Raw genomic sequence first — 21,382 nt, forward strand, 5'->3', positions numbered from 1 at the left:
TAATGTGTTCATCGTGCACGAGAGGAAAGGAATGGGCCCTCCCTAAACTGTTGCCTATTTACCATCATGATACACCACGTTCCCATGTTATGTTCTGTTTTGTTCTAATGGTTCGGGACCTGAACACATGCATTGCTGTAGCGCTTTAAGGTGGCACGGTGGCTAGGTGGGCAAAGAAGGTCATGGGTTCGAATCCCAGATGGCTCGGTCTGTGTGGAGTTTGCATGTTCTCCCCGTGTGATGATAAATGCGCAGGGCAGGGTCAGTGATGGGCCCTTGAGCAAGGCCCTTAATTTTCAATAGCTTGGATTGTACTTGTACCTGTAGTGAATCAGCATAGTCCTAGAAATGTAGGGTACTGGACCTTGCACCACCAGGTGCTGTAGAAGGTCCTGGGTTCGATTCCCGGGCGGAGCGGTCCGGGTCCTTTCTGTGTGGAGTTTGCATGTTCTCCCCTGCATCAGTCCATCCGATATAAGCGCAGCGGAATCTCAACTCGCGTCTGTAGATGCGGCGGCGCGCCGTGTCGACTGACGAGTGTTTTCCGAAGTGTCCGAAGAGTAATTCAGGGTAATGGGTCTTGCTCGAGGGCGGGGGTCGAACCCCCATCCAAAATATCAGGTGCTCTGTTACGTATACACTCCGAGATCTCAACCCCCGTTTTGTCGCCGCAGGCGGTGGAGGAGTTCCTGGCGGCGCTGAGATGCCGAGAGCACTCCCAGAACGCCGCCCTCGTCAGCCAGATCACCGCCGTCAAGTTCCTCATGGCGCGCAAGTTCGACGTCTCCAGGGCCGTAGACCTCTTCCAGGCTTACAAGGTAACCACGGGAACGAACACGCAGCGAGCACTTCATTAGGAACACCCATGTGGTACGTACGTCTATTGATCATTTTAAAAGCCACGCCTATCGTACACTTTGCCCCCCCCCCCCCACCCACCAGTGTGTGGTGTTCTGGTACGTGTGCAGCAGGTGCATTGCGAAGTTAAGAATCCCAACAACACTGCTGCACCTGCTATACATGTATACTGGACATCGTCTGGTCACTGGGGGTCCTACTGGATTCTCTTTCGATCAATCAGTGAGCTACGGTCAGTACTTGTTTACCCGCTCACTTCATCCGGATGCAGGGTGTGGCTTATAAAATAATCAATGCCAATCAATGAATCAATATGGGCACCAGATGGGTGTACCTAATAAAGTGCTCGGTGGGTGTAATGATGTTTGGGGGCGGGGGAGACCACAGGACGCAGTTAAGATTCGATAGATAGACAGATATATAGACAGAGACAGACAGACAGATCGATAGGTAGACAGATGGACAGATAGAAAAATAGACAGACAGATATACAGACAGACACAAATAGACAGACAGATATACAGACAGACACAAATAGACAGACAGATATACAGACAGACACAAACAGATAGACAGACAGACAGACAGATATACAGACAGACAGATATACAGACAGACACAAATAAATAGACAGATATACAGACGGACACAAATAGATAGACACAAATAGATAGACAGATATACAGATATACAGACAGACACATAGACAGACAGACACAAATAGACAGATATACAGACAGACACAAATAGACAGATATACAGACAGACACAAATAGATAGACAGACAGATATACAGACAGACAGATATACAGACAGACAGATAGACAGATATACAGACAGACAGACACAAATAGACAGATATACAGACAGATATACAGACAGACACAAATAGATAAACAGATATACAGACAGACAGATATACAGACGGATAGATAGACAGACAGACAGACAGTAGATAGACAGACAGACGACGATAGATAGACAGACAGACAGACAGACAGACAGATAGACAGATATACAGACAGATATACAGACAGAGGCCTTCCCTAAACTGTAGCTGTACAGTCAGAAACGTATCATTGTTTTGTTTATTTTAGAACACCAGGATAAAAGAGGGCATCTTTAACATCAACCCCAACGAAGAACCTCTGAGGACCGAACTGTTAAGCGGCAAATTCACAGTTCTGGTGAGTGACGGTGAACTCGGTCTGAGTCTGAAGCTGCTGCTGGTTACTGGAGCAGCGCTGGTGCAGAACTGAGCTCTAGAACTTACAAAATGATAGTAAAAAGCCAGAACGAAGCCGTTTACCTTCCTGTTACCTTTGTGTTTTGGGCGGTGCCCGCAGCCGGGGCGTGACGCGAACGGCGCGGCGTTGGCGCTCTTCACGGCTCGTCTCCACCGGCCGGACGTCACCACCCACAAGGCCGTCCTTCAGGCCATCATTTATCAGCTGGACAAGGCCATCGAGAGGTAAGATCCGGTCCGCTAGAGAGACGCTGAGGACTTGTGTTCCATCCAGGGGAAGCACAGACGGTCTAATCCCCTTCCTGCCGCTCTTCTTTCTCCCGTTCACCTCTAGCCCTCAGACCCAGAGAGACGGACTCATATTCATCTACGACATGACGAACTCCACCTACGCCAACTTCGACTACGAGCTCTGCGTCAAGATCCTAAACCTCCTCAAGGTGAGCGGGTTCCCTTTCATCCGCGCCCACTGGCCGGTTTATTAGGAACGGCTGTCTTCGGGTCAAAGTCTTCAGCGCAGATTATTGTCAGGATTTTAAAAAAGAAACGTGACTCGGGCGAGTCGGACCGGGGCGTGTTTGTTGTTTTCAGACAGAAATCGTGAATTAAACGTTCAAAGGAAATAAAAAGAAGAAATTAAAAATTAAATAAGAAATTAATTCAAAATAAATAAGTAAATAAATGATCTAAAAAATAAATTTAAAATATTAAAGAAATTTATTTAAAATGAAAAATTACAGATAAATAATTAAATTAAAACAATTAAAAAATATTACATTTTTAATAAATTAATTAAATATTTTTAAATGACTTTTTAACAAATAAAAAATAATAAAAATTCTCAAATAAATTAAAGAAAAATGAATTTAAAATAAATAATTAAATTAAATAATTTAAAAATTAAAAAATAATTACACATACATTGACTGACAGACAGATAAACAGACAGACAGATAAATAGATAAATTAACTTAAAATAAAAAAGATTAAAGATAAATAATTACTTTAAAACAATAAAAGAATTAAAAAAATAAATTATACATTTTAAATGAATTTATTAAATATTTTTAAATGACTGTTTTTAGTAAAATAAAAATTCTAAAATAAATTAAAGAGAAGTAAATAAATAAATATAATTAACTATAAAAAATTAAATCGAAATAAATTAAAAGTAAATAATTAAATTTTACATAAATTAATTAAATAAAAATAAAATAATTTTAATTAAAAAAGAAAAAGTAATTCTAGAATAAGGTAAATAAGGAAAATAAATAGAAAAATACATTTAAAATAAATTAATCAAAAATTAAATAAATGAAAATAAACAATAAAATACATTAAAACTAAATACGTTATATTTAAATACATTCAAAATTTAAAATCAATTCAAAGTAAAATTTAAAAAAAAAAGGCTCACCGCAACTAAACAACAAAATGTTGGATCAGCCAGACGTATGGTACCTCAACGGCCTCCCCAGGCACCAGATCCGACTCTACAGTGAGTACGGCGTCACTAATACGCTGCTCAGTGAGTGTGTGTTGGATACCTGACGTTTTATCGCTGTGATCTAGGGTGCTTTCCCCGCCCGACTGAAGTGTGTGTTCATCGTGTCGTCGCCGCTCTGGTTCCGGGCGCCGTTCGCCGTCCTGAGGCTGTTCGTGCGGGAGAAGCTCAGAGAGAGGGTACGTAAACACCCACGACTGGGGTGCCTGACCTCGTTACATAGGCATAAATCCCCACATGGACGTTCCAAAGTCCTGTAGAAAGCTTCGTCCATGTTAGGCGGGTGGTCATAATGTTTTGACTTACTGGTGTGTTGATTTCTGTCAGGTGTGTACAGTCAAAGCGCACGAACTGGCCAATCACATCCCGGTCAGCTCTCTGCCCGAGCACCTGGGTGGCACCTCCCAGTACAGTCACGTGGCCTGGATCCAGTCGTGCGTCAACTCCACCCCGAACAGCTCGCCGGGCGCCACCGCCGACTGTCTGGGCAGCCTGCTGCACTCCTACCGCCGGGACCGCAACCGGGCTGCCGACGCCCACCGCGGCGCCACCGTGCTGGACGACGGAAACGCCAACCCTCACGACCTCCGGCACGCCGTGCACTGGAACGGCCTGAACGCCAACGTCCCGAACGGCCGCCAGCCCCCGCCCCCTCAGTCGGACACGCCCCCGGACACGCCCCTCCACCACAAACACGCCCCCGACACGGACTCCGTCGACGCCGAGCAGGAGGACGACCTTCCCGACGACTCGGCGGAGCTGGAAGACGGAGTCCCGCCCCTCCCGCAGAAGTCCTCGCGGCCGACGCCCCTCTCCCGGAGTCCCGCCCACGAGTCCAGCTGGCCAATAGGAAGCGCCTCTGTACACACGGCCGAGCCCGGCGGCTTGAGCGTGCACGAGCTGGTGCAGCACGTCAAACACAAGAAGAAGAAAGGGATCTACCAGGAGTACGAGGAGATCCGGAAGGAGCCGCCCGCCGGATCCTTCGACTACTCCAAGTAAGGGCGGTGATGATGATGTTTTGATGTTGATTAGGATCACGATGATGATGATTTGTCTCCGAACAGGAAGTCAGCGAACCAGGTGAAAAACCGCTACAGCGACGTCCTGTGCCTGGATCACTCCCGCGTCCGGCTCTGCCCTCTCGACCACGAAGACGACGACGACGACGAGGTCAGAGTTCAGAGTTCAGCATGTTTACCGTACACAGACGAGCCAAAACTCTTACGCCGGCTGAAGAAATTCATTCAAAATAAAATAAATAATAAATAAATAAGTAAATTCAAACACATTTAAAATAATAATAAATAAAAAAAAATCAACAAATTAATTAAATAAAATTTTTTTTTTAATTCAATAATTTTAAATGAATTAAAAGTAATTCAAAACTAAAAATAAATAAATTAAATTCAAAAGTAAAATAAATTAATTCAAAATAAAACATTCAAAATAAATGTTTTAATAAGTAAATAAGTAAAATTAACTAAAAGCAAATAAAAAAATTTAATACATTAATTAAATGTAATTAATTTAATACGTTTTTTAATTAAAATTAAAAAAATATTAAAATATATAAATATAATATAAATTATTTCATATTATTTCAAAATGAAATAAATTAAAAAGAAACAAATTTAAACATTTTAAATACATTAAAAAGTACATTTTTATTTATTTTTTATTTATGGTTTATAACTTTTTAAAATGTTAAATTAAAAAATAATTTAATTCAGAATAAATTCATTAAAAATAAATAAATACATTAAATAAAAAAATTAACACAATTTTAAATGAATTAAAAATGAAGTAAATATTATAAATAAGTTAATAAAATAATAATAAAATTATTAAAAATATAGTAAATTTAAAATAAATAAATAAATAACAAAATGATACATTAATTCCTATGGAGTGTGGCACACTTTTGCCATGTTGGGCTTACGATTTTTTGGGCTCACCTGTTTGGCCAGTTTGCTATTTGCTGACCTTTTCAAAGCTCCTCCAATGAGACCAACTGTTTGATATGACGCGGTAGAATCGCCTCCGTATGAACCGTACGATCAGTGCATCAGCTTATGAGCGGTAATAATGAAGAGAAGTTTAGTGCTCCCGTCTCCTTCTTTTAATAGCAACTTCCTCTCTGTCTCTCTTTTCCCCGCAGACGTCGGACTACATCAACGCCAGCTTCATGGACGGCTACAAGACCACCAACGCGTACATCGCCACTCAGGGTAAGAGGCTTTCAGAGCAAATCAGCTTTAACACTGTGGAGTACGTGTGTGGGTATTTACAGTCAGTGAGGTCAGCTGTTAGGAGGGGTGTCTACATACTTTCGGCCTTATAGTGTAGCCGCCGCTTACGAGCCTGTGTGTTCGTCGTGGTGTTAGGTCCTTTGCCGAAGACGTTCGGTGATTTTTGGCGAATGGTGTGGGAGCAAATGGTGCTGATCATCGTCATGACGACGAGGTAACCACCCACCGAGTCTCCTATTTTAAGCTGCTTTATAAATCATAACAGGAGAGTTATAACGACTTTCTTCCTCTCTCTCTCTCTCTCTCAGAGTGATGGAGCGAGGGAGGGTGAAGTGTGGACAGTACTGGCCCCTGGAGGCCGGGCGCACCGAGGAGTACGGCTGCTTCCTGGTGAGGAACGTGCACATAGCCGTGTTTCAGGATTTTAACCTCTCACATCTGGAGCTGTACAACAGTCGGGTGAGCCTCTCTTCATCCTTCACTCTGTATTTATTTATTTATTTATTTATTTATTTATTTTTGGGTCGTTTTTAATCTAGAGCAGCACAAAATCTTAATATTTAGCCTATTTTAAATAAATAAATAATCTAGAGCTGCAGGTGAAACACTCGGTCTCACTGAGCAGGCTGAAGTCTCTCCACTAGAGGGAGCTGTTAGTACAGTGTTAATGCACTTTTTATTATTGGTAAACAAGGGACCTTGTTTTTTAAACTTGCAGCTTTTTTTCTTTGTTCTTTTTTTTAATGTATAAATGAAACATTTATTTTAGTATTATTATTATTATTATTTTTTTGTATTTTTAGTCTTGTTTATCGTTTTGTCTGCTTTTCTCGTTAAGTCTGTGTAGAGCCTTTTTCGTCTGTTTTTATTTTTAAATAACATTCGTCTTTTTTTTTTTTTTTCTTTTAAGCTTTTTATTTGAACTTCTCAATGTTTAATTTCTTATTTCTATTCTATTTTGTATTTCTTGTCTCTTTTAATTTTTTCTTTTGTTGTTTCTATTAATTTTGTTTTACTATTTCTTCGTTTTCTGATTTTTTTTTTTTTTACCTTTTATTTGTTTCTCTCTCCATTTTCCTGCATTTCTTTGTGTTTTTTTTTGCTGTGCTTTTTTCTTTCTGTATTTTTAATTTTCAGCTTTTTTTCTTTGTTCTTCATTTGATTTTTTTAAATGAATGTATTTTGTTTTTTTCTTTGTTTGCATGTGGAGTCTTGTTTATCACTTTCACTTTTCTGTTTAGTCTGTGTGTTTTTGGGGTTTTTATTTTTGGTTTTCTTTTATTGTTTCTGCCTCTCTTTGTCTTTTTTTTTTTTCTTTTTCTTTCTTTCTTTCTTTCTTTCTTTCTTTCTTTCTTTCTTTCTTTCTCAGTGTTTAAATTCTTATTTTTGTTTTGTCTTTTTTCCTTTTGCTTTTTTGTTTCTTGCTAGTTTTGTTTTTCATTTGATCTTTATTTATTTTCTTGACATTTTTGTTTGTTTGCAATTTTCCCCATATTTATTCTTTCTTTTCCTTTTTTGTTTTTTGTTGCTTTTGGTTTTCATGCGCAGCATACAGGGGGATCTTCAAAAAGTTGCCACACTTTTATATTTTGGTTATGAGCGGTGAGGGTGGGAGGAGTAATCGGTCGTGTCCGAGAGACGCTTATAGTCCGGATTTAGCTCCATCCATCTTTTTGCGTAAAAACAAACATCTGTAAGTGCTCGGCTCCCAACACTGGTGGAAATGTGGGCCGGTTTTTTGAAAAGCACCAAGGTTCTAAGAAACCAGAACGGAACCGGTTCAAGAACCAGAGTTCTTTTGGTCAGAAAAGAAGCGCTATTGGAGAAGCACTGCTTTAGGTATTTTAGTGCCTGGACTGATGCCATCGTCGCTCTTGTTTTGCGTCCGTCAGACCGGCGAGTGCAGAGAGGTGTCGCACTACCTGTACATGAGCTGGCCGGATTTCGGCGTCCCCAAGTCGGCCTCGGCGATGCTGGATTTCCGGGCCGAGGTGAAGCAGAGGCAGGACCTGGCGCTCCGGACGTCGTACCCGGAGTGGACGGGGCCCGCCGGGGGCCCTCCTATAGTCGTGCACTGCAGCGCCGGGATCGGAAGAACGGGTAGGTTCGGGCCGGATGGCCCGTATATAATATGATACGTGTATCGACTGTATGAGTCCTGCTATATTTGCATAAATGAAGTTAAGGGTCTCACTCAGTGGCTTAACATGGCAGGTATGGGACTTAAACCAGTGACCTTCTGACTAACGGGAGCGAATGCGCCCTCTGCTGGCCGGTTTTGACGCCAGCACTGAGAAAAACGAATAACGGAGAGCAGTGCCTGACTCGTCTCGATTGGTTAAAAGACTAGAAGTGGGCGTGTTTTAGGTGATACAAGCGGGGAGTTGGATATGACTAAACAGTCACAGAGGACGTGGGAGTGGGTGTGGCTTAAACGTCTGAACCGTTATTGTTTAGCCCCCAAAATAATGGACAAATTGGCCGGCAAACTTTGGGACCGTCCGAGAACCTAGTGAGCCGCCTTGCTGCGCACTCCCTACCTAGGCGGCCTAAGTAGAGAGGATCGTAATAAGACGTGGCACTCCCCTCCGCAGGTACCTTCTGCACGCTGGACATCTGCCTGTCGCGCCTGGAGGACGTCGGGGCGGTGGACGTCCAGCAGACGGTGCGGCGCATGCGCACCCAGCGCGCCTTCAGCATCCAGACCTGGGACCAGTACTACTTCTGTTACCGGGCCGTCGCCGAGTACGCGCAGCAGACCGGACGCCTGGCGCCCGTCGAGTGGTCCGACACCGAGCTGGACACCGACAGCGAGTGAAAGGCGGGGGATGCGCGCGCCAGGGGTGAGAAGAATTCGGGGTGCCGGACGGGGTTGGGCACCCGGCTGCTAGTCGGGGCTCCGCCCCCCCCCTCAGGGGAGGATCGGCTCGGCTCGGCCAATCGGGCGGCTCTGATCGAGTCGTCGCGCTGAAACTTGAAGCGTCCATCCGTCCTCCTTTTTAATATATCAGTGTTGCGCAATCAGCTCGAGACTTGAACCTCTTTCTCCTCGACGCTACGTCCGTCCGTCTCTCGCCCCCCGCAAACCAAAGGTATTACGTCGAACGCTTGGATGTATCCGGACCGGACCGGACCGTCGGCCGTGTATATTAATGTAAGATACGTTTAGATATTGTGCATAATAACCTTCGGAGGGAGGGACGAAAGGTCTTAATATAATATTCGGACAGTTCCTTAGAATGTTTATGAATATACGTGGGTATATACGATGCGCCAAATAAATCAAAATCGTCGTACGCCCAGCGAGCACTTTATTAGGAACACCTCGTTTGTATTCGAGCCCGTTCTTGAGCTACGCCTACAATAGAGCTCATTTAGACCGGCGGGGGCACTTCCCCATTGCAGGGCGTCGTCGGCTTTACACGATAGGTCTATATAAGGTCTAGACGTCTAGACGTCCCGGTTACGATGGCAGGATTTTGTGATGTCACGTCATCAGACCCAGCTGAATCGTTTCTGATCGATTTTCATTTTTAATGTGATCTGTAATAAAAAAAAAAAAGTAGAACAATATGGTTGTGCACCCTCTTATAATTGGGGGTGTGGCTGTGTTCAGAATAAACCAATCACGTTCAAGCTCAAGTTAAACAGTAGCCTTTAGTAGCCCGACTCTCCTAGTCGGACTCTCAGATCAGAGATTAGAAAGCATCAAAGCATATCGAGTGGACGGTCACCAAACGAACACCACACCCACAGTGAAGCATGGTGGTGGCAGCATTACCCCATGGGTTTGTTTTTCCCTCAGCCAGAACTGAGGCTTTAGTCAAGGTGAAGGGAATTCCGATCAGTCCGTTTTGGCGGGAAAACCTTCAGGCTGAAGACGACGAGGAATTTCATCGGTCAGCTTTTAGCCCGTCAGCAACCCGAAGCATACCTCAAAGTCAACAAAACACGGTTTGGAACGGCCCATTCGTAAATCCTGGATCCTTCAATGCTCAGTTAAAAATCTGCAGGGTGACCCAGAGGTGGGCGGTGCCCGGGAGGCGCCCTCCCAATTGGGCAGATTTGCAAGGAAGAGTGGGCGAACATCGGCGAGTCAAGAGAAGATTCCCCCAACCCACCCACACCCCAAAAAACTGTCATTGTAACAGGGTGTGTACATTTTATACAGTCCAAGCAGTTGAGGTTTAAGGGCCTTGCTCAAGGGCCCAACCCAACAGCGTCAGCCTGGCAGTAATGGACGTACACGGTCACCCTAACACACGTAGTAGGCGTAGCTCGGAAACGGGCGGACGAATCGAGTGTTCGCCGGGCGGATACGGTCTCATACTTGACTCGGCCTTAAATTCGGGGCGCGGATTCGCCGAGTGACCCTGAATGTGGGCGTGTGCAGCCCCGAACTTTAGATCACTGCCTTGTTAAAAACTAACAATAATTATTATTATATTAGTAATAATCCTGGACTTCTGTTGTTTCTGCTCGTTCCTGCCTGCCAGTGTGTCGTGTTAAACCTTCTGTGGATGTAAATGGATCGGGACGGAGCCGAATGTCTGCGTCTCTTTTTTTCGTGCCTTCTGACAAGTCTCGTGTTTTTATTATTATTTTGAATTTACAAATCTCAGGGGTATTTTTGCTTTTTAGGTGTTTAAAAAAAAAAATAACGAAAAAACAAAGGTTTTTTTTTTTTTTTTTTTTTTTTAGGTTTTTTTTAGGTTTTTTTTTAGTTTTTTTTTTTGTTTTGTTAGTTTTTTTTTTTTTTTTTTTTTTTATTATTATTATTATTTTTTTTGTTGTAGTTTTTATTTTGTTTTTTGTTTTTTTACAATTTTTTTCTTTTCTTTTTTCTTTTTGTTCTAGATTTTTAGTTTGTTTTTTGTTTGTTTTCTCGTTTGTTTTTTGTTTTATTTTGTTTTGGTGGTTTTTATGGGGTTTATTTTTTTTTTTAGTTTTTTTTTTTAAGTTTTTATTTTGTGTTTTTGTTTTTTTTGGTTTTGTTTGAGTTTTTATGTAGTTTTTTGTTTTAGTTTTTTTTGGTGGTTTTTTTGTTGTAGTTTTTATTTTGTTTTTAATTTTTACAATTTTTTATTTATTTATTTTTTGCTTTTTGTTCTAGATTTGTAGTTTGTTTTTTGTTTTTCTCGTTTGTTTTTTGTTTTATTTTGTTTTTGTGGTTTTTGTGGGGTTTTTTGTTGTTTTGTTAGTTTTTCTTTTTGTTTTATTTAGTTTGTTTTTTCTTTTTGTTTTTTTAAGTTTTTTTTTTTTTTTTTATTTTTATTTTTTTTTTTTTTGTTTTTTTTTGTTTTTATTTTTTGGGTTTTTGTTTTTATTTTTTTTATTTTGCATACAGCTCATTTCAAAATAAGTTCTAGTGATTTTTGTTTGGTATTTTTTTGTATTATTATTTATTCGTTTTTCGTAAAAGCTTCGACAGTATTGAAAGCTGAAGTGACGGTACGGCCGTGGAAGAACTAAACCTAAATGGACAATTTGACTTTGATAAGCTAATAAAAAACTTCTTTTGTTTTGTTTTGTTTGTTTGCTGTTTTTGGAGGGTTGTTACGTTCTTTTTCTCCCACGTTGTTACAAACTGCCTGTTTTGAACTGTTTTCGCCCTCTTTAGGACTGGAGGGCGTATAAAACGTTGACATCAGTTTTATCGGCGCTCTTATTGACCTTCTCTTTGGCGTTTTTGCTGGCATCTTGAATTCTGTTTCATCAATAAACGATTCGAAGATCTGAAGTTCAGTACACTAGGGTGTGATTTGGGACACAGCCGGGTCTGTTGGGTTGTTGCTCAAAGCCCTGTGACAAATTGCTGCCCTTCCTAGCGTCCAGTGTTCCCCATTAGACCTGGGACCTATCACCTATGACCGAATACAATTTGAGCAACTGAGAGTCAGGGGCCTAACAGTGGTTGTATCCTAGTGGTTAAGGTACTGGACTAGTAATCAAAAGGTTGCTGGTTCGAGCCCCACCACTGCCAGGTTCCTACTGAAATTGCTTAGACAGTAAACTCTGTGAATAGAAGTGTCTGCTTGGCAGTGGTGGGGCTTGAACCGGCAACCCTCTGATTACTATTCCAGATTTCCCCTCAGCGTCCACGTCGAGGAAGGTTAATAAGAGCAGCAGCGACGAGATTCTGAGCACCCGGGTTCGGCTGGGCGCCCCCTAGCAGGCACAATTGGCTTCCAGTCTGCTGGGTGGGAAAGACCGGACTAAGGGGGCGGGGTTATGCAGGAAGTGTAGGCGTGGCTCTACATACCCTCAAGCGCCAATCCACCGATGTACGGGAGGATGAGAAGGGGTTGGTAAGACCCCTCAGGCGAATATACGCCCTCCCTGGACGCCACCGGGGTCCCCAGCAGCGGATTGGCTAGGCTAAATAAATACTCAGAATAAATAGAATTACTGGCGCTAATGCAGTTCCGTGAGAATCTTCTAGAATGTCTTTCAGTTGTTCAGGTTCTACGGTGAACTTCTTTATTTTTGCCCTATTTAAGACTTATTGATTTTTGTTTGTTTGTGGTTTCTTATGATCTGTGCCCGCTGTTCTGTGACGAGTGACGACCTTTTTACCCGCCGTCTGCATTAGTGTCATAATAAACACGACTATTATTCACAAACCCACGTCTGTGTGTGTCTGAAGAATAAAAGTGTCATGTTTTCCAGGTTTATTTTAAATGCTGCGATGGTTTAAATAAAGACTTCTGCTTCAGTTTTCTTTTACATCATTTTTTTCTTAATTTTTTTCTTATGGATTTTCTTTTTCTCATCTTTCTGGGGTTTTTTTCTCTTTAAAAAAAAAAAAATTATTTATTTTGTTTTTTCTCTTGTTTCTCTTTTTTCATAAATTTTCCTTATTTTTTTCTTACTTCATTTCTCTTAAATTTGTTTATTTTTTTCTGAATTTTCTTTTTCTTATCTTTCTGCTTTTTTCTTTGTTCTGTTTTTTCATTTTCTTTCTTTTCTTTTTTTTAAATGTTTTTTTTTCTTTCCATTTCCATAATTTTTTTCTTTATAAAATTTCCTTAATTGTTTTTCTTTGTTTCTCTTAATGTATTTTTTCTGTATTTTTTTTCTTTTTTATTTGTTTCTGTCTTTCCCTCTATTTGTTGCTTTCTTCTTTCCTGCATTTGTTTGTTTGTTTTTTTGCTATGCTATGCTTTTTTTTTTCTTTTTTTTTTAAACGTTCTGCTTTTTTACTTTGTTTTTTTCATATTTTCTGTTTCTTTTCTTCTTTTTAATTGTATTTATTTAGTTTTGTCTATGTTTGTATTTGGACTTGTTTCTGTCTCTTAGTTTTTTTTTCTGAATTTTTGTTTTTCTGTTGTTTTTGTTTCTTTCTTTTGAACTTTTCATTTGAACTTCTCATTGTTTACATTATTGTCTTTGTTTTTACTTCCTCTGTATTTCTTTTTCTCTTTCCACCATTATTTTTCTTCATAAAGTTTCTCTTAATTTTTTTTTCTTACTCCATGTTTTCTTTTTTTCTTTTGGATTTTCCCCTTTATTTGTTTCTCTTGCTCCCTCTATTTGTTGCTTTCTTTTTTTCTGCATTTCTTTTTTTTCTCTTTCTGCTTTTTTGTTCTTTTTATCTGTTTTTATTTTGAATTTTTTAAATGTAATATCAAAAAAATTGTAGTATTATTTGGTCTTTTTCTGTGTTTGTATTTGGCGTCTTGTTTATCGTTCCTGTCTCTTTTTTCTGTCTAGTCTGTGTGTGTTTTTGGAGCCTTTTTTTCTGTTATTGTTTTTACTTTTTCTTTTGAACTTTTCATTTGAAGTTCTCATTGTTTTAATTTTTGTTACTTTTTTCTCTTTCCATCATTTCCACCATTATTTTTGTTAATAAATTTTCTTTAATTTTTTTTTCCGCTTTTTTAGTCTGTGTGTTTTGGGGGGGGGCTTTATTATGTTTTTATTTTTTCCTTGCTAGTGAGTCTTGTTTATTGTTTTTGTCTGCTTTATTCTGTTTAGTTTGTGTGGAGCCTTTTTCGTCTGTTTTTATTTTTGTTTTCCTGTTATTGTTTTTGTCTCTTTCTTTCCTTTGATTTTTGTTTACTTTTCTTTCTTATAAACTTTCTGTTTGAACTTCTCAATGTAGAATTTTTTTATTTCTATTTTGTTGCTTTTTTGTTTCTTTGTTCTGTATTTTTCGTCTCTTTCCATAGTTTTTCTTCATAAATTTTAATTTTTTAAATCTCTTCACATTTTTATTATTTTTTTCCCTTTTATTTGTTTGTCTCTTTCTATTAGTTGCTTCCTTCCTTCCTGCCTTACTTTGTTTTGGCTATGCTTTTTATCTTTTCTTTTTTTTTTTTTTCTGCTTTTATTTTCCTTTTAGATTTATTTATTTTGTCTTTTTCTTTATTTGTATTTGGAGTTTTGTTTATCGTTTCTGGAGTTTTTTTTCTGTTTAGTCTGTGTGTTTTGGGGCCTTTTTTTTCTTTTTTGTCTTTAAATTCTTATTTCTGTTTTGTCTTTTGCTCTTTTTTATTTCTGTACCTGTTTTTGTTGCGTTTGTTTTTGTTACTATTTCTTGCTGGTGTTTATTGTCTCTCTCTTTGTCCTTCTTTCTTTGTTCTTTGTTTATTTCTTTTGAACTTTTTTATTTGAATGTCACCCCACTTCACCTCTCCGACCATCACTTTGTGTCCATTTTCCTTCGTCTTCCAACACCTCGTTTCCAACCCTACATATACCGTCTTCCTTCTCACCAAAATCTCCACTTCCCAACTTCCTTGCCACGCCCTGATCTGCTTTCCACTCTCCCACTCAACACTGATGTCCTATCCCATCTACAATCCTTCAGGACGTCTCACAAGACCTTCTTTCCATCGCCACACCCAACATCGACGACTTCATAACATCTGGAGATGTCTCTACAGCTTTCAAGAAGGCGCAGGATAATAACGTCCCAGCTCAGTGTTAGTCTGGTTGTGTGACAGCGCCCCCTTGTGGCCGTCACTGAGATCCTCCTTGACCTTCTGCTGCCTTTAATACAGTAATCTTATTCATCTGCACGTCTGTATGTGTATATAGGACAAATCAAAAGCATTCGATATTCATCCTGCTGTTCGACTCCAAACCTTTGGTAGTCAAATTACATTTTGACTAATCGAGTCAACTCATTGAACCGATTCTAAGTACCGAACCGATTCTTTTCAGAAAATGTTTAAACACTTGACTTGAAGGGAAATTCAATAAACACTATTTATTTTTAGACCCCTGATGTAAAAGAAAAAAAGAGCATATTCCACATCAGTACTTCTTTTTAGGTTTATCAATAGCAGATCTAGAATTTGGTTTGGGAGTCGATACGATGAATTGAATCGTTGGCAATGCGATACAGTAAAACTGACACATGCTTTTTCCCTTTTGCAGAAAATAATTTTGCATAAAGTAAAACTATAATTTTAGGATATTTTTAGAGGTTCTTTAAACAACCATTTTTTATTATTTTACTACAGTTACTAGAGTTACAGTTCGTGTTTGGTGTAAACAGAGACGTTTGTTTATTGAAATATGCGGAGTTGACTCCTAATCTTAGGAGTCGAATCTAATGTGAATCAAATGATTCGCTAAAACGAACCAAACGAAAAAAGTTCGTATAAACGCAAATTTAAGTTAATAATGTATCATTTAAACATATCTATGAATTTATCAGCTTATTTTATTCGCTTGTTTAGCTTATTTAGCTCATTTAGCTAGTAAACAAACACGTTTACTCTAAGACCGAATAAAAACGGTCAGATGACTCGTTTGTCAGTTTATAATCGGCTCCTAAGAGCCGATTCACAGCCCTGGAATTCGGCTCGCTGCGGTTCACTAACCCCAAATACGTACCTGCAAACCATAGATGCCTTAAAAACTAAACTTTATCTTTATTTTTAACTTGTAGTTCATGAATTTATATATTTCTGTTGTTGTTTTATTATCTTTAGGTAAAACTCCGTCATCTTTAACTGATGCTTTTTGTGAAAAGACATATGACTCCGGAATCGACTCCGACGTTCAGTCTCTGGTCCTAAAATAAGCGTCTTTCACCTGTAAGATTCAGGTCATTTCTTATCCCTAAACTTTCTAAACAAGTTACTTCTCTCTGTCTTATGGTGTTTATGTGTGTGTTTATTTAAATAAAGAAAACGACCCACTTACGTTGTCCTGTCGGCAAAGCTGAGCAAAACGAAGCTTTGTGGATAGGAGTCGTATTCATATGAGTGACTCTTTAAGTGCTGGATTGATATATTGGAAAAAAAAAAAATTAATATAGTAAAACAAGAGAAGCAGAAGTTCTCATATAAATTCTCATTTTTTTACTTATAAATTTAACACATTTTATTTTATTAAGTGTTTGGTGTAAACAGAGACGTTTGTTCATTGAAATATGCGGAGTTGACTCCTAATCCAAAGAGTCGAATCTCATGTAAATCTTTTGATTCAATAGAAAGAACCAAACTAAAGAAATGTAAGTTAATAATGTATAATTTAAACATATTATCTATGAATTTGACTCAAGCTATGAAATCTTGCACGTTTATTGTATGTACTTGCCAATTTATAAGCTTCTTTTATTCGCTTGTTTAGCTTTATTTAGCTCATTTAGCTAGTAAGACTGAGTCGTATTCATATGAGTCGACTCTTAAGTGCTGGATTCATACGTTGAAAAACAAATGTATGTAGTAAAACAAGAGAAGCAGAAGTTATAAATTTTCATTTTTTAATTTATAAAATCAACACGTTTTATTTTATTACGTGTTTGGTGTAAACAGAAACGTTAGTTCATTGCAATATGCGGAGTTGACTCGTAATCTTAAGAGTCGAATCTAATATGAATCTTTTGATTCAACGTATAAACGAACATTTAAGTTAATAATGTATCATTTCAACATATTATCTATAAAGTTATCAGCTTCTTTTATTCACTTGTTTAGCTTATTTAGCTCATTAAGCTAGTAAACAAAACACGTTTACTCTAAGACCGAATAAAACGGTCAGATGAATCGTCTGTCAGTTTATAATCGACTCCTAAGAGCCGATTCACAGCCCTGGAAACAGAGACGTTTGTTCATCGAAATATGCGGAGTTGACTCCTAATCCAAGGAGTCGAATCTCATGTGAATCTTTTAATTCGATAGAAAGAACCAAACGAAAAAAGTTCGTATAAACGCAGATTTAAGTTAATAATGTTTCATTTAAACATATTATTTATAAATTTAACTCATAATAAATAAATAACCCATTGCTGACACGTTTATTGTCTGTACCTGACCATTTATTAGCTTATTTTATTTACTTATTTAGCTTTTCTTTAGCTCATTTAGCTAGTAAGCAAAACACGTTTACTTTTTATTTGTACCTCATCAATTTATTAGCTTCATTTATTCTCTTATTTAGCTTATTTAGCTAGCAAACAAAACACGTTCACTTTTTGTCTGTACCTGACCGATTTATTAGCTTCTTTTATTTACTTATTTAGCTTTATTTAACATATTTAGCTAATTAACAAACACGTTTACTTTTTGTCTGTACCTGATCGATTTATTAGCTTCTTTAATTCGCTTATTTAGCTTTATTTAGCTCATTTAGCTCATTTAGCTCATTTAGCTAATAAACAAAACACGTTCACTTTTTGTCTATACCTAATCGATTTATTAGCTTATTATATTCGCTTATTTAGCTTTATTTAGCGTATTTAGCTAGCAAACAAAACACGTTCACTTTTTGTCTACCTAATCGATTTATTAGCTTATTATATTCGCTTATTTAGCTTTATTTAGCTGGCAAACAAAACACGTTTACTATTTGTCTGTACCTGACCGATTTATTAGCTTCTTTTATTTACTTATTTAGCTTTATTTAGCATATTTAGCTAATTAACAAACACGTTTACTTATTGTCTGTACCTCATCAATTTATTAGCTTATTATATTCGCTTATTTAGCTTTATTTAGCTCATTTAGCTAATAAACAAACACGGTTACTTTTTGTCTATACCTAATCGATTTATTAGCTTATTATATTCGCTTATTTAGCGTATTTAGCTAGCAAACAAAACACGTTTACTATTTGTCTGTACCTGACCGATTTATTAGCTTCTTTTATTTGCTTATTTAGCTTTATTTAACATATTTAGCTAATTAACAAACGTTTACTTTTTGTCTGTACCTCATCAATTTATTAGCTTATTATATTCGCTTATTTAGCTTTATTTAGCTCATTTAGCTAATAAACAAACACGGTTACTTTTTGTCTGTACCTGATCGATTTATTAGCTTCTTTAATTCGCTTATTTAGCTCATTTAGCTAATAAACAAAACACGTTCACTTTTTGTCTACCTAATCGATTTATTAGCTTATTATATTCGCTTATTTAGCTTTATTTAGCGTATTTAGCTGGCAAACAAAACACGTTTACTATTTGTCTGTACCTGACCGATTTATTAGCTTCTTTTATTTGCTTATTTAGCTTTATTTAGCTAATAAACAAACGCGTTTACTTTTTGTTTGTACCTGACCAATTTATTAGCTTCTTTAACTCGCTCGTTTAGCTTTATTTAGCTTATTTAGCTAATAAACTAAATATGTTTACTTTAAGACGGTCAGGTGACTCGTTTGTCAGTTTATAATCGACTCCTAAGAACCGATTCACAGCCCAGGAATTCGACTCGCTGCGATTCACTAACCAAGTACCATTAAGCTCCTCTCGATTCTTCTCCATACACCAGTCCACTTCACTTCAGTAGAGTAGATCCTCCCCCGTCACCGTAGGTACGTCCGGCTTCTTGGTCTGTATCTTCGGCAGGTGGATCCGGCTCGAGGCCACCACCAGGATGTTGGTCCCGTGCGAGACGGCGCTGGCCACGCAGAGCCAGAAGGAGAATCCCAGGCTCTCCTCCAGGACCACGAAGCTGAAGACGTTCTCGCGGAAGTTAGCCACGCGCTCCGTCAGCCGATGGCAGCGGACCGCCGAGACGAAGCAGGCGAAACCCAGACAGCAGAACAGGGCTGGGAGGGAAGGAGGGGGTCAGAGATCCCAGTGGACGTCAATGACACCAACTGGCACCAATGGAAAACGTAACCTTCAAACCTTCCTTCTAACTTACCCGCTATGAAGTTCCACAGATACACCCCTAGAGGACCCATAATGGACTGGTACGGCACCTTCCTGGCGTTGTAGATACAGAACGCCAGGCTCACCAGTGCGAAGCCAATGGCGATGAACAGGAAGAAGATGACGGTCATGTGAAGGCCGCCGTTGATCGTCCTTATCAGCCTCGGAAAGACTGGGAACGGAATATACTCTACGTTAATTAAATCCGGTCCTACTGTGGTTTACAAGGTGGAACGTAAAGCCTCCACGAGGGGCGGCCAGGGTTCGATGGGCGAATGGGAACTGGCCAATGTCTGAGGGAGGGTGGGGGGTGGCCGGAACAGCCTAGCTGTAGCATTGGGAGGTGCGCTTGTCTCAGTGCTGGTCCCATGCTGGGATAACAATACGAGTGTCGTGCCAATTCTGGTGCGCAGACAAGACCACATTACGACTATACGGCCAGAAGTATTCGGACACCCGACGACGGCTCGGTGCCCATTCGGTAGTACTGTACAATAAAGCATTTGTTCCATGGCTGGGCACCAATGTTGCTCAGTTGATGTTCGTTGGGGTGGTGGTCCTGTGGGGGGTCCTGACCATTGAAGAACAGCATCAAAGCGGGTATGCAGAGAAACAGACGGACTACAGTCAGTAATTGTAGAACTGTATTTTGTGATTGGATGTCTGCTGCAATTGCGGCCTCTGCTGGCTGCTCGAGGCGCTGCACAGAGACGGTGAATAACGGAGAGCAGTGCGTGACTCTACGTATGCAATACTGACCCTCCTCAAGCAGGTTAGAGGTCAGGAGCAATGGAGAAGAGATACCACTAGGTAATTCGCCCTGTTTTCCAATTATAAAAAAAGATTGTTTTAGATATGGCCAAAAGTATGTGGACACCTGGGCTTAAACTTGTCGGACTTTCCATTCCAAAACTCTAGACGCCTTCGCGTCCACCAAATCTTTGAGTGTCTATGTGGATCTTTGCAAAGATTTATCTGTGATGTCCATATTCTTTTGGCCAGACAGGTAAGTCACGCAGACACGTAGATCCTCACCGTAGACGTTGGACCGCCGGCTGCCGAGGCCGCACCTCCGAGTCTTCCCTCCCCGGAAGAGTCCGTAGTAGACGTCCCCGGTGAACTGCGAGAGCTCCGGTTGGGACGCGTTGACCAGATCAGCTCCTGTCTGGCACAGGAGGGTGGCGGTGATCCAGCGCTCCGTGGAGAGGGCCACGACCAGCAGCGCCGCCGAGCCCACGCTCAATAGCGAGCCTAGAGAGAACACGATCCGCTTCCACAGCGTCGGCATGGCTCAGTTCATGACCCATCACGCCCGACCGCGCATCCGCTGCTCGGCCACGCGGAATCTAAGCCTACGGTCTGGAAATACTTCAATAAATATATAGATTTACGTTCCAAATGTGTCGTTCTGCGAGCTCTGGGTGACGCCGGAACGTCAAGTGATACCTGTGGCGCAACGGCGAGGAAACCTAAGCTGAGGCCGGTCAAACGGATCCCTCTTAATGTAACCTTATACCACTTGTGAGCTTCGGATCCATGCCAGAGGTTGAAATGCCCGCTCCTCCCTCTTCTCTCACATGCATATATTAATAGTATTAATTATACAACCCCAAATCAGAAAAAGTTGGGACAGAATGGAAAATGTTCCTTACATTGACTTTGTTTTCATTGCAGACAGGATGAACCTGAGATATTTCATCTTTTATCTGCTCAACTTCATTTCATTTATTGATAAACATCTATTCCTGCATTTCAGGCCTGCAACACATTCCAATAAAAGTTGGGACAGTAAAGCAGTTACCACTCTGTAATGTTGCCGTTCCTTTTCACCACACTTAAAAGACGTTCTGGCACCGAGGATACCAATTCATCACAGGAGTGTAAATTATCTTCGCCAAGGGCACCGACACCGCCCGATTCCATACCATAACACACCCTGGCTTTTGGACTTGTTGCTGATAACAGGTCTGGATGGTCCTTTTCGTCTTTGGTTCACTGTGTGATGGTCCATCCTAGATGCCTCCGAGCCCAGAGAAGTCGACGCCGCTTCTGGACATGGTTAACAAAAGGCTTCTTTTTTGCACAGTAAAGTTTTAAGTATCATTTGTGCAGTAACTCTGTACTGTAGAGCTTGATAAAGGTTTGATAAACTAATCCCTCACCCATGTGATTATATCAGCTAGTGTTGAGCGGTGGTTTTTGATGCGGCGCCGTCTGAGGGATGGAAGATCACGAGCGTTCAGATTAAGCTTGTGTCCTTGGTCTTTACGCACTGAAATTCCTCCTGATTCCTTGAATGGTTCAATGATATTCTGTAGAGGGAGAAATACAGAATATACAAATCCCTTCCATCTTCTCTTTCTTTGAGGTTCATTGTTTTTACACATTTCAATCATTTTTTTCACACA

At 39.9% G+C, this 21,382-nt stretch overlaps 2 protein-coding genes across 6 annotated transcripts in view; one reads left to right on the forward strand and one right to left on the reverse strand.

The window, feature by feature from the left end:
• Window positions 1-20,924, forward strand: part of ptpn9b (protein tyrosine phosphatase non-receptor type 9b) — a 21,710-nt gene extending 786 nt beyond the window's left edge. The window contains exons 2-14 of one of the 5 annotated variants that reach the window (XM_063009063.1): window positions 675-818; window positions 1,956-2,045; window positions 2,205-2,329; window positions 2,439-2,544; window positions 3,677-3,787; window positions 3,936-4,606; window positions 4,676-4,781; window positions 5,770-5,839; window positions 5,996-6,074; window positions 6,169-6,319; window positions 7,753-7,960; window positions 15,805-15,909; window positions 20,731-20,924. In XM_063009063.1, coding sequence (XP_062865133.1) covers window positions 675-818; window positions 1,956-2,045; window positions 2,205-2,329; window positions 2,439-2,544; window positions 3,677-3,787; window positions 3,936-4,606; window positions 4,676-4,781; window positions 5,770-5,839; window positions 5,996-6,074; window positions 6,169-6,319; window positions 7,753-7,960; window positions 15,805-15,896 — 1,953 coding nt within the window. In that variant the 3' untranslated portion in view covers window positions 15,897-15,909; window positions 20,731-20,924. Of the gene's footprint in view, window positions 1-674; window positions 819-1,955; window positions 2,046-2,204; window positions 2,330-2,438; window positions 2,545-3,676; window positions 3,788-3,935; window positions 4,607-4,675; window positions 4,782-5,769; window positions 5,840-5,995; window positions 6,075-6,168; window positions 6,320-7,752; window positions 7,961-8,454; window positions 9,093-14,672; window positions 14,865-15,804; window positions 15,976-20,730 lie in introns of those variants that run through there. The other 4 variants (XR_010014660.1, XM_063009062.1, XM_063009061.1 and 1 more) reach the window with 4 other exon arrangements.
• On the reverse strand, window positions 18,600-20,262 carry clrn2 (clarin 2). The gene is made up of 3 exons (XM_063009067.1): window positions 20,010-20,262; window positions 18,967-19,146; window positions 18,600-18,868 (listed from the first exon to the last, which is right to left on the reverse strand). Exons 1-3 carry the CDS (start codon window positions 20,260-20,262, stop codon window positions 18,600-18,602), a joined length of 702 nt encoding a protein of 233 aa, XP_062865137.1.
• Window positions 20,925-21,382: the final 458 nt, after the last annotated feature.

Source organism: Trichomycterus rosablanca, chromosome 14, assembly GCF_030014385.1.
Source record: "Trichomycterus rosablanca isolate fTriRos1 chromosome 14, fTriRos1.hap1, whole genome shotgun sequence".
Taxonomy (NCBI): domain Eukaryota; kingdom Metazoa; phylum Chordata; class Actinopteri; order Siluriformes; family Trichomycteridae; genus Trichomycterus; species Trichomycterus rosablanca.

What these genes read in the sequence shown, in the direction of transcription:
- clrn2 (XM_063009067.1), bottom strand. Translation starts at nt 20,262, where the DNA reads ATGCCGACGCTGTGGAAGCGGATCGTGTTCTCTCTAGGCTCGCTATTG. An exon ending in CCGGCGGTCCAACGTCTACG is followed by an intron (nt 19,147 to 20,009) that starts GTGAGGATCTAC and finishes TTCCGTTCCCAG; the next exon opens with TCTTTCCGAGGCTGATAAGG. An exon ending in TCTGTGGAACTTCATAGCGG is followed by an intron (nt 18,869 to 18,966) that starts GTAAGTTAGAAG and finishes CTTCCCTCCCAG; the next exon opens with CCCTGTTCTGCTGTCTGGGT.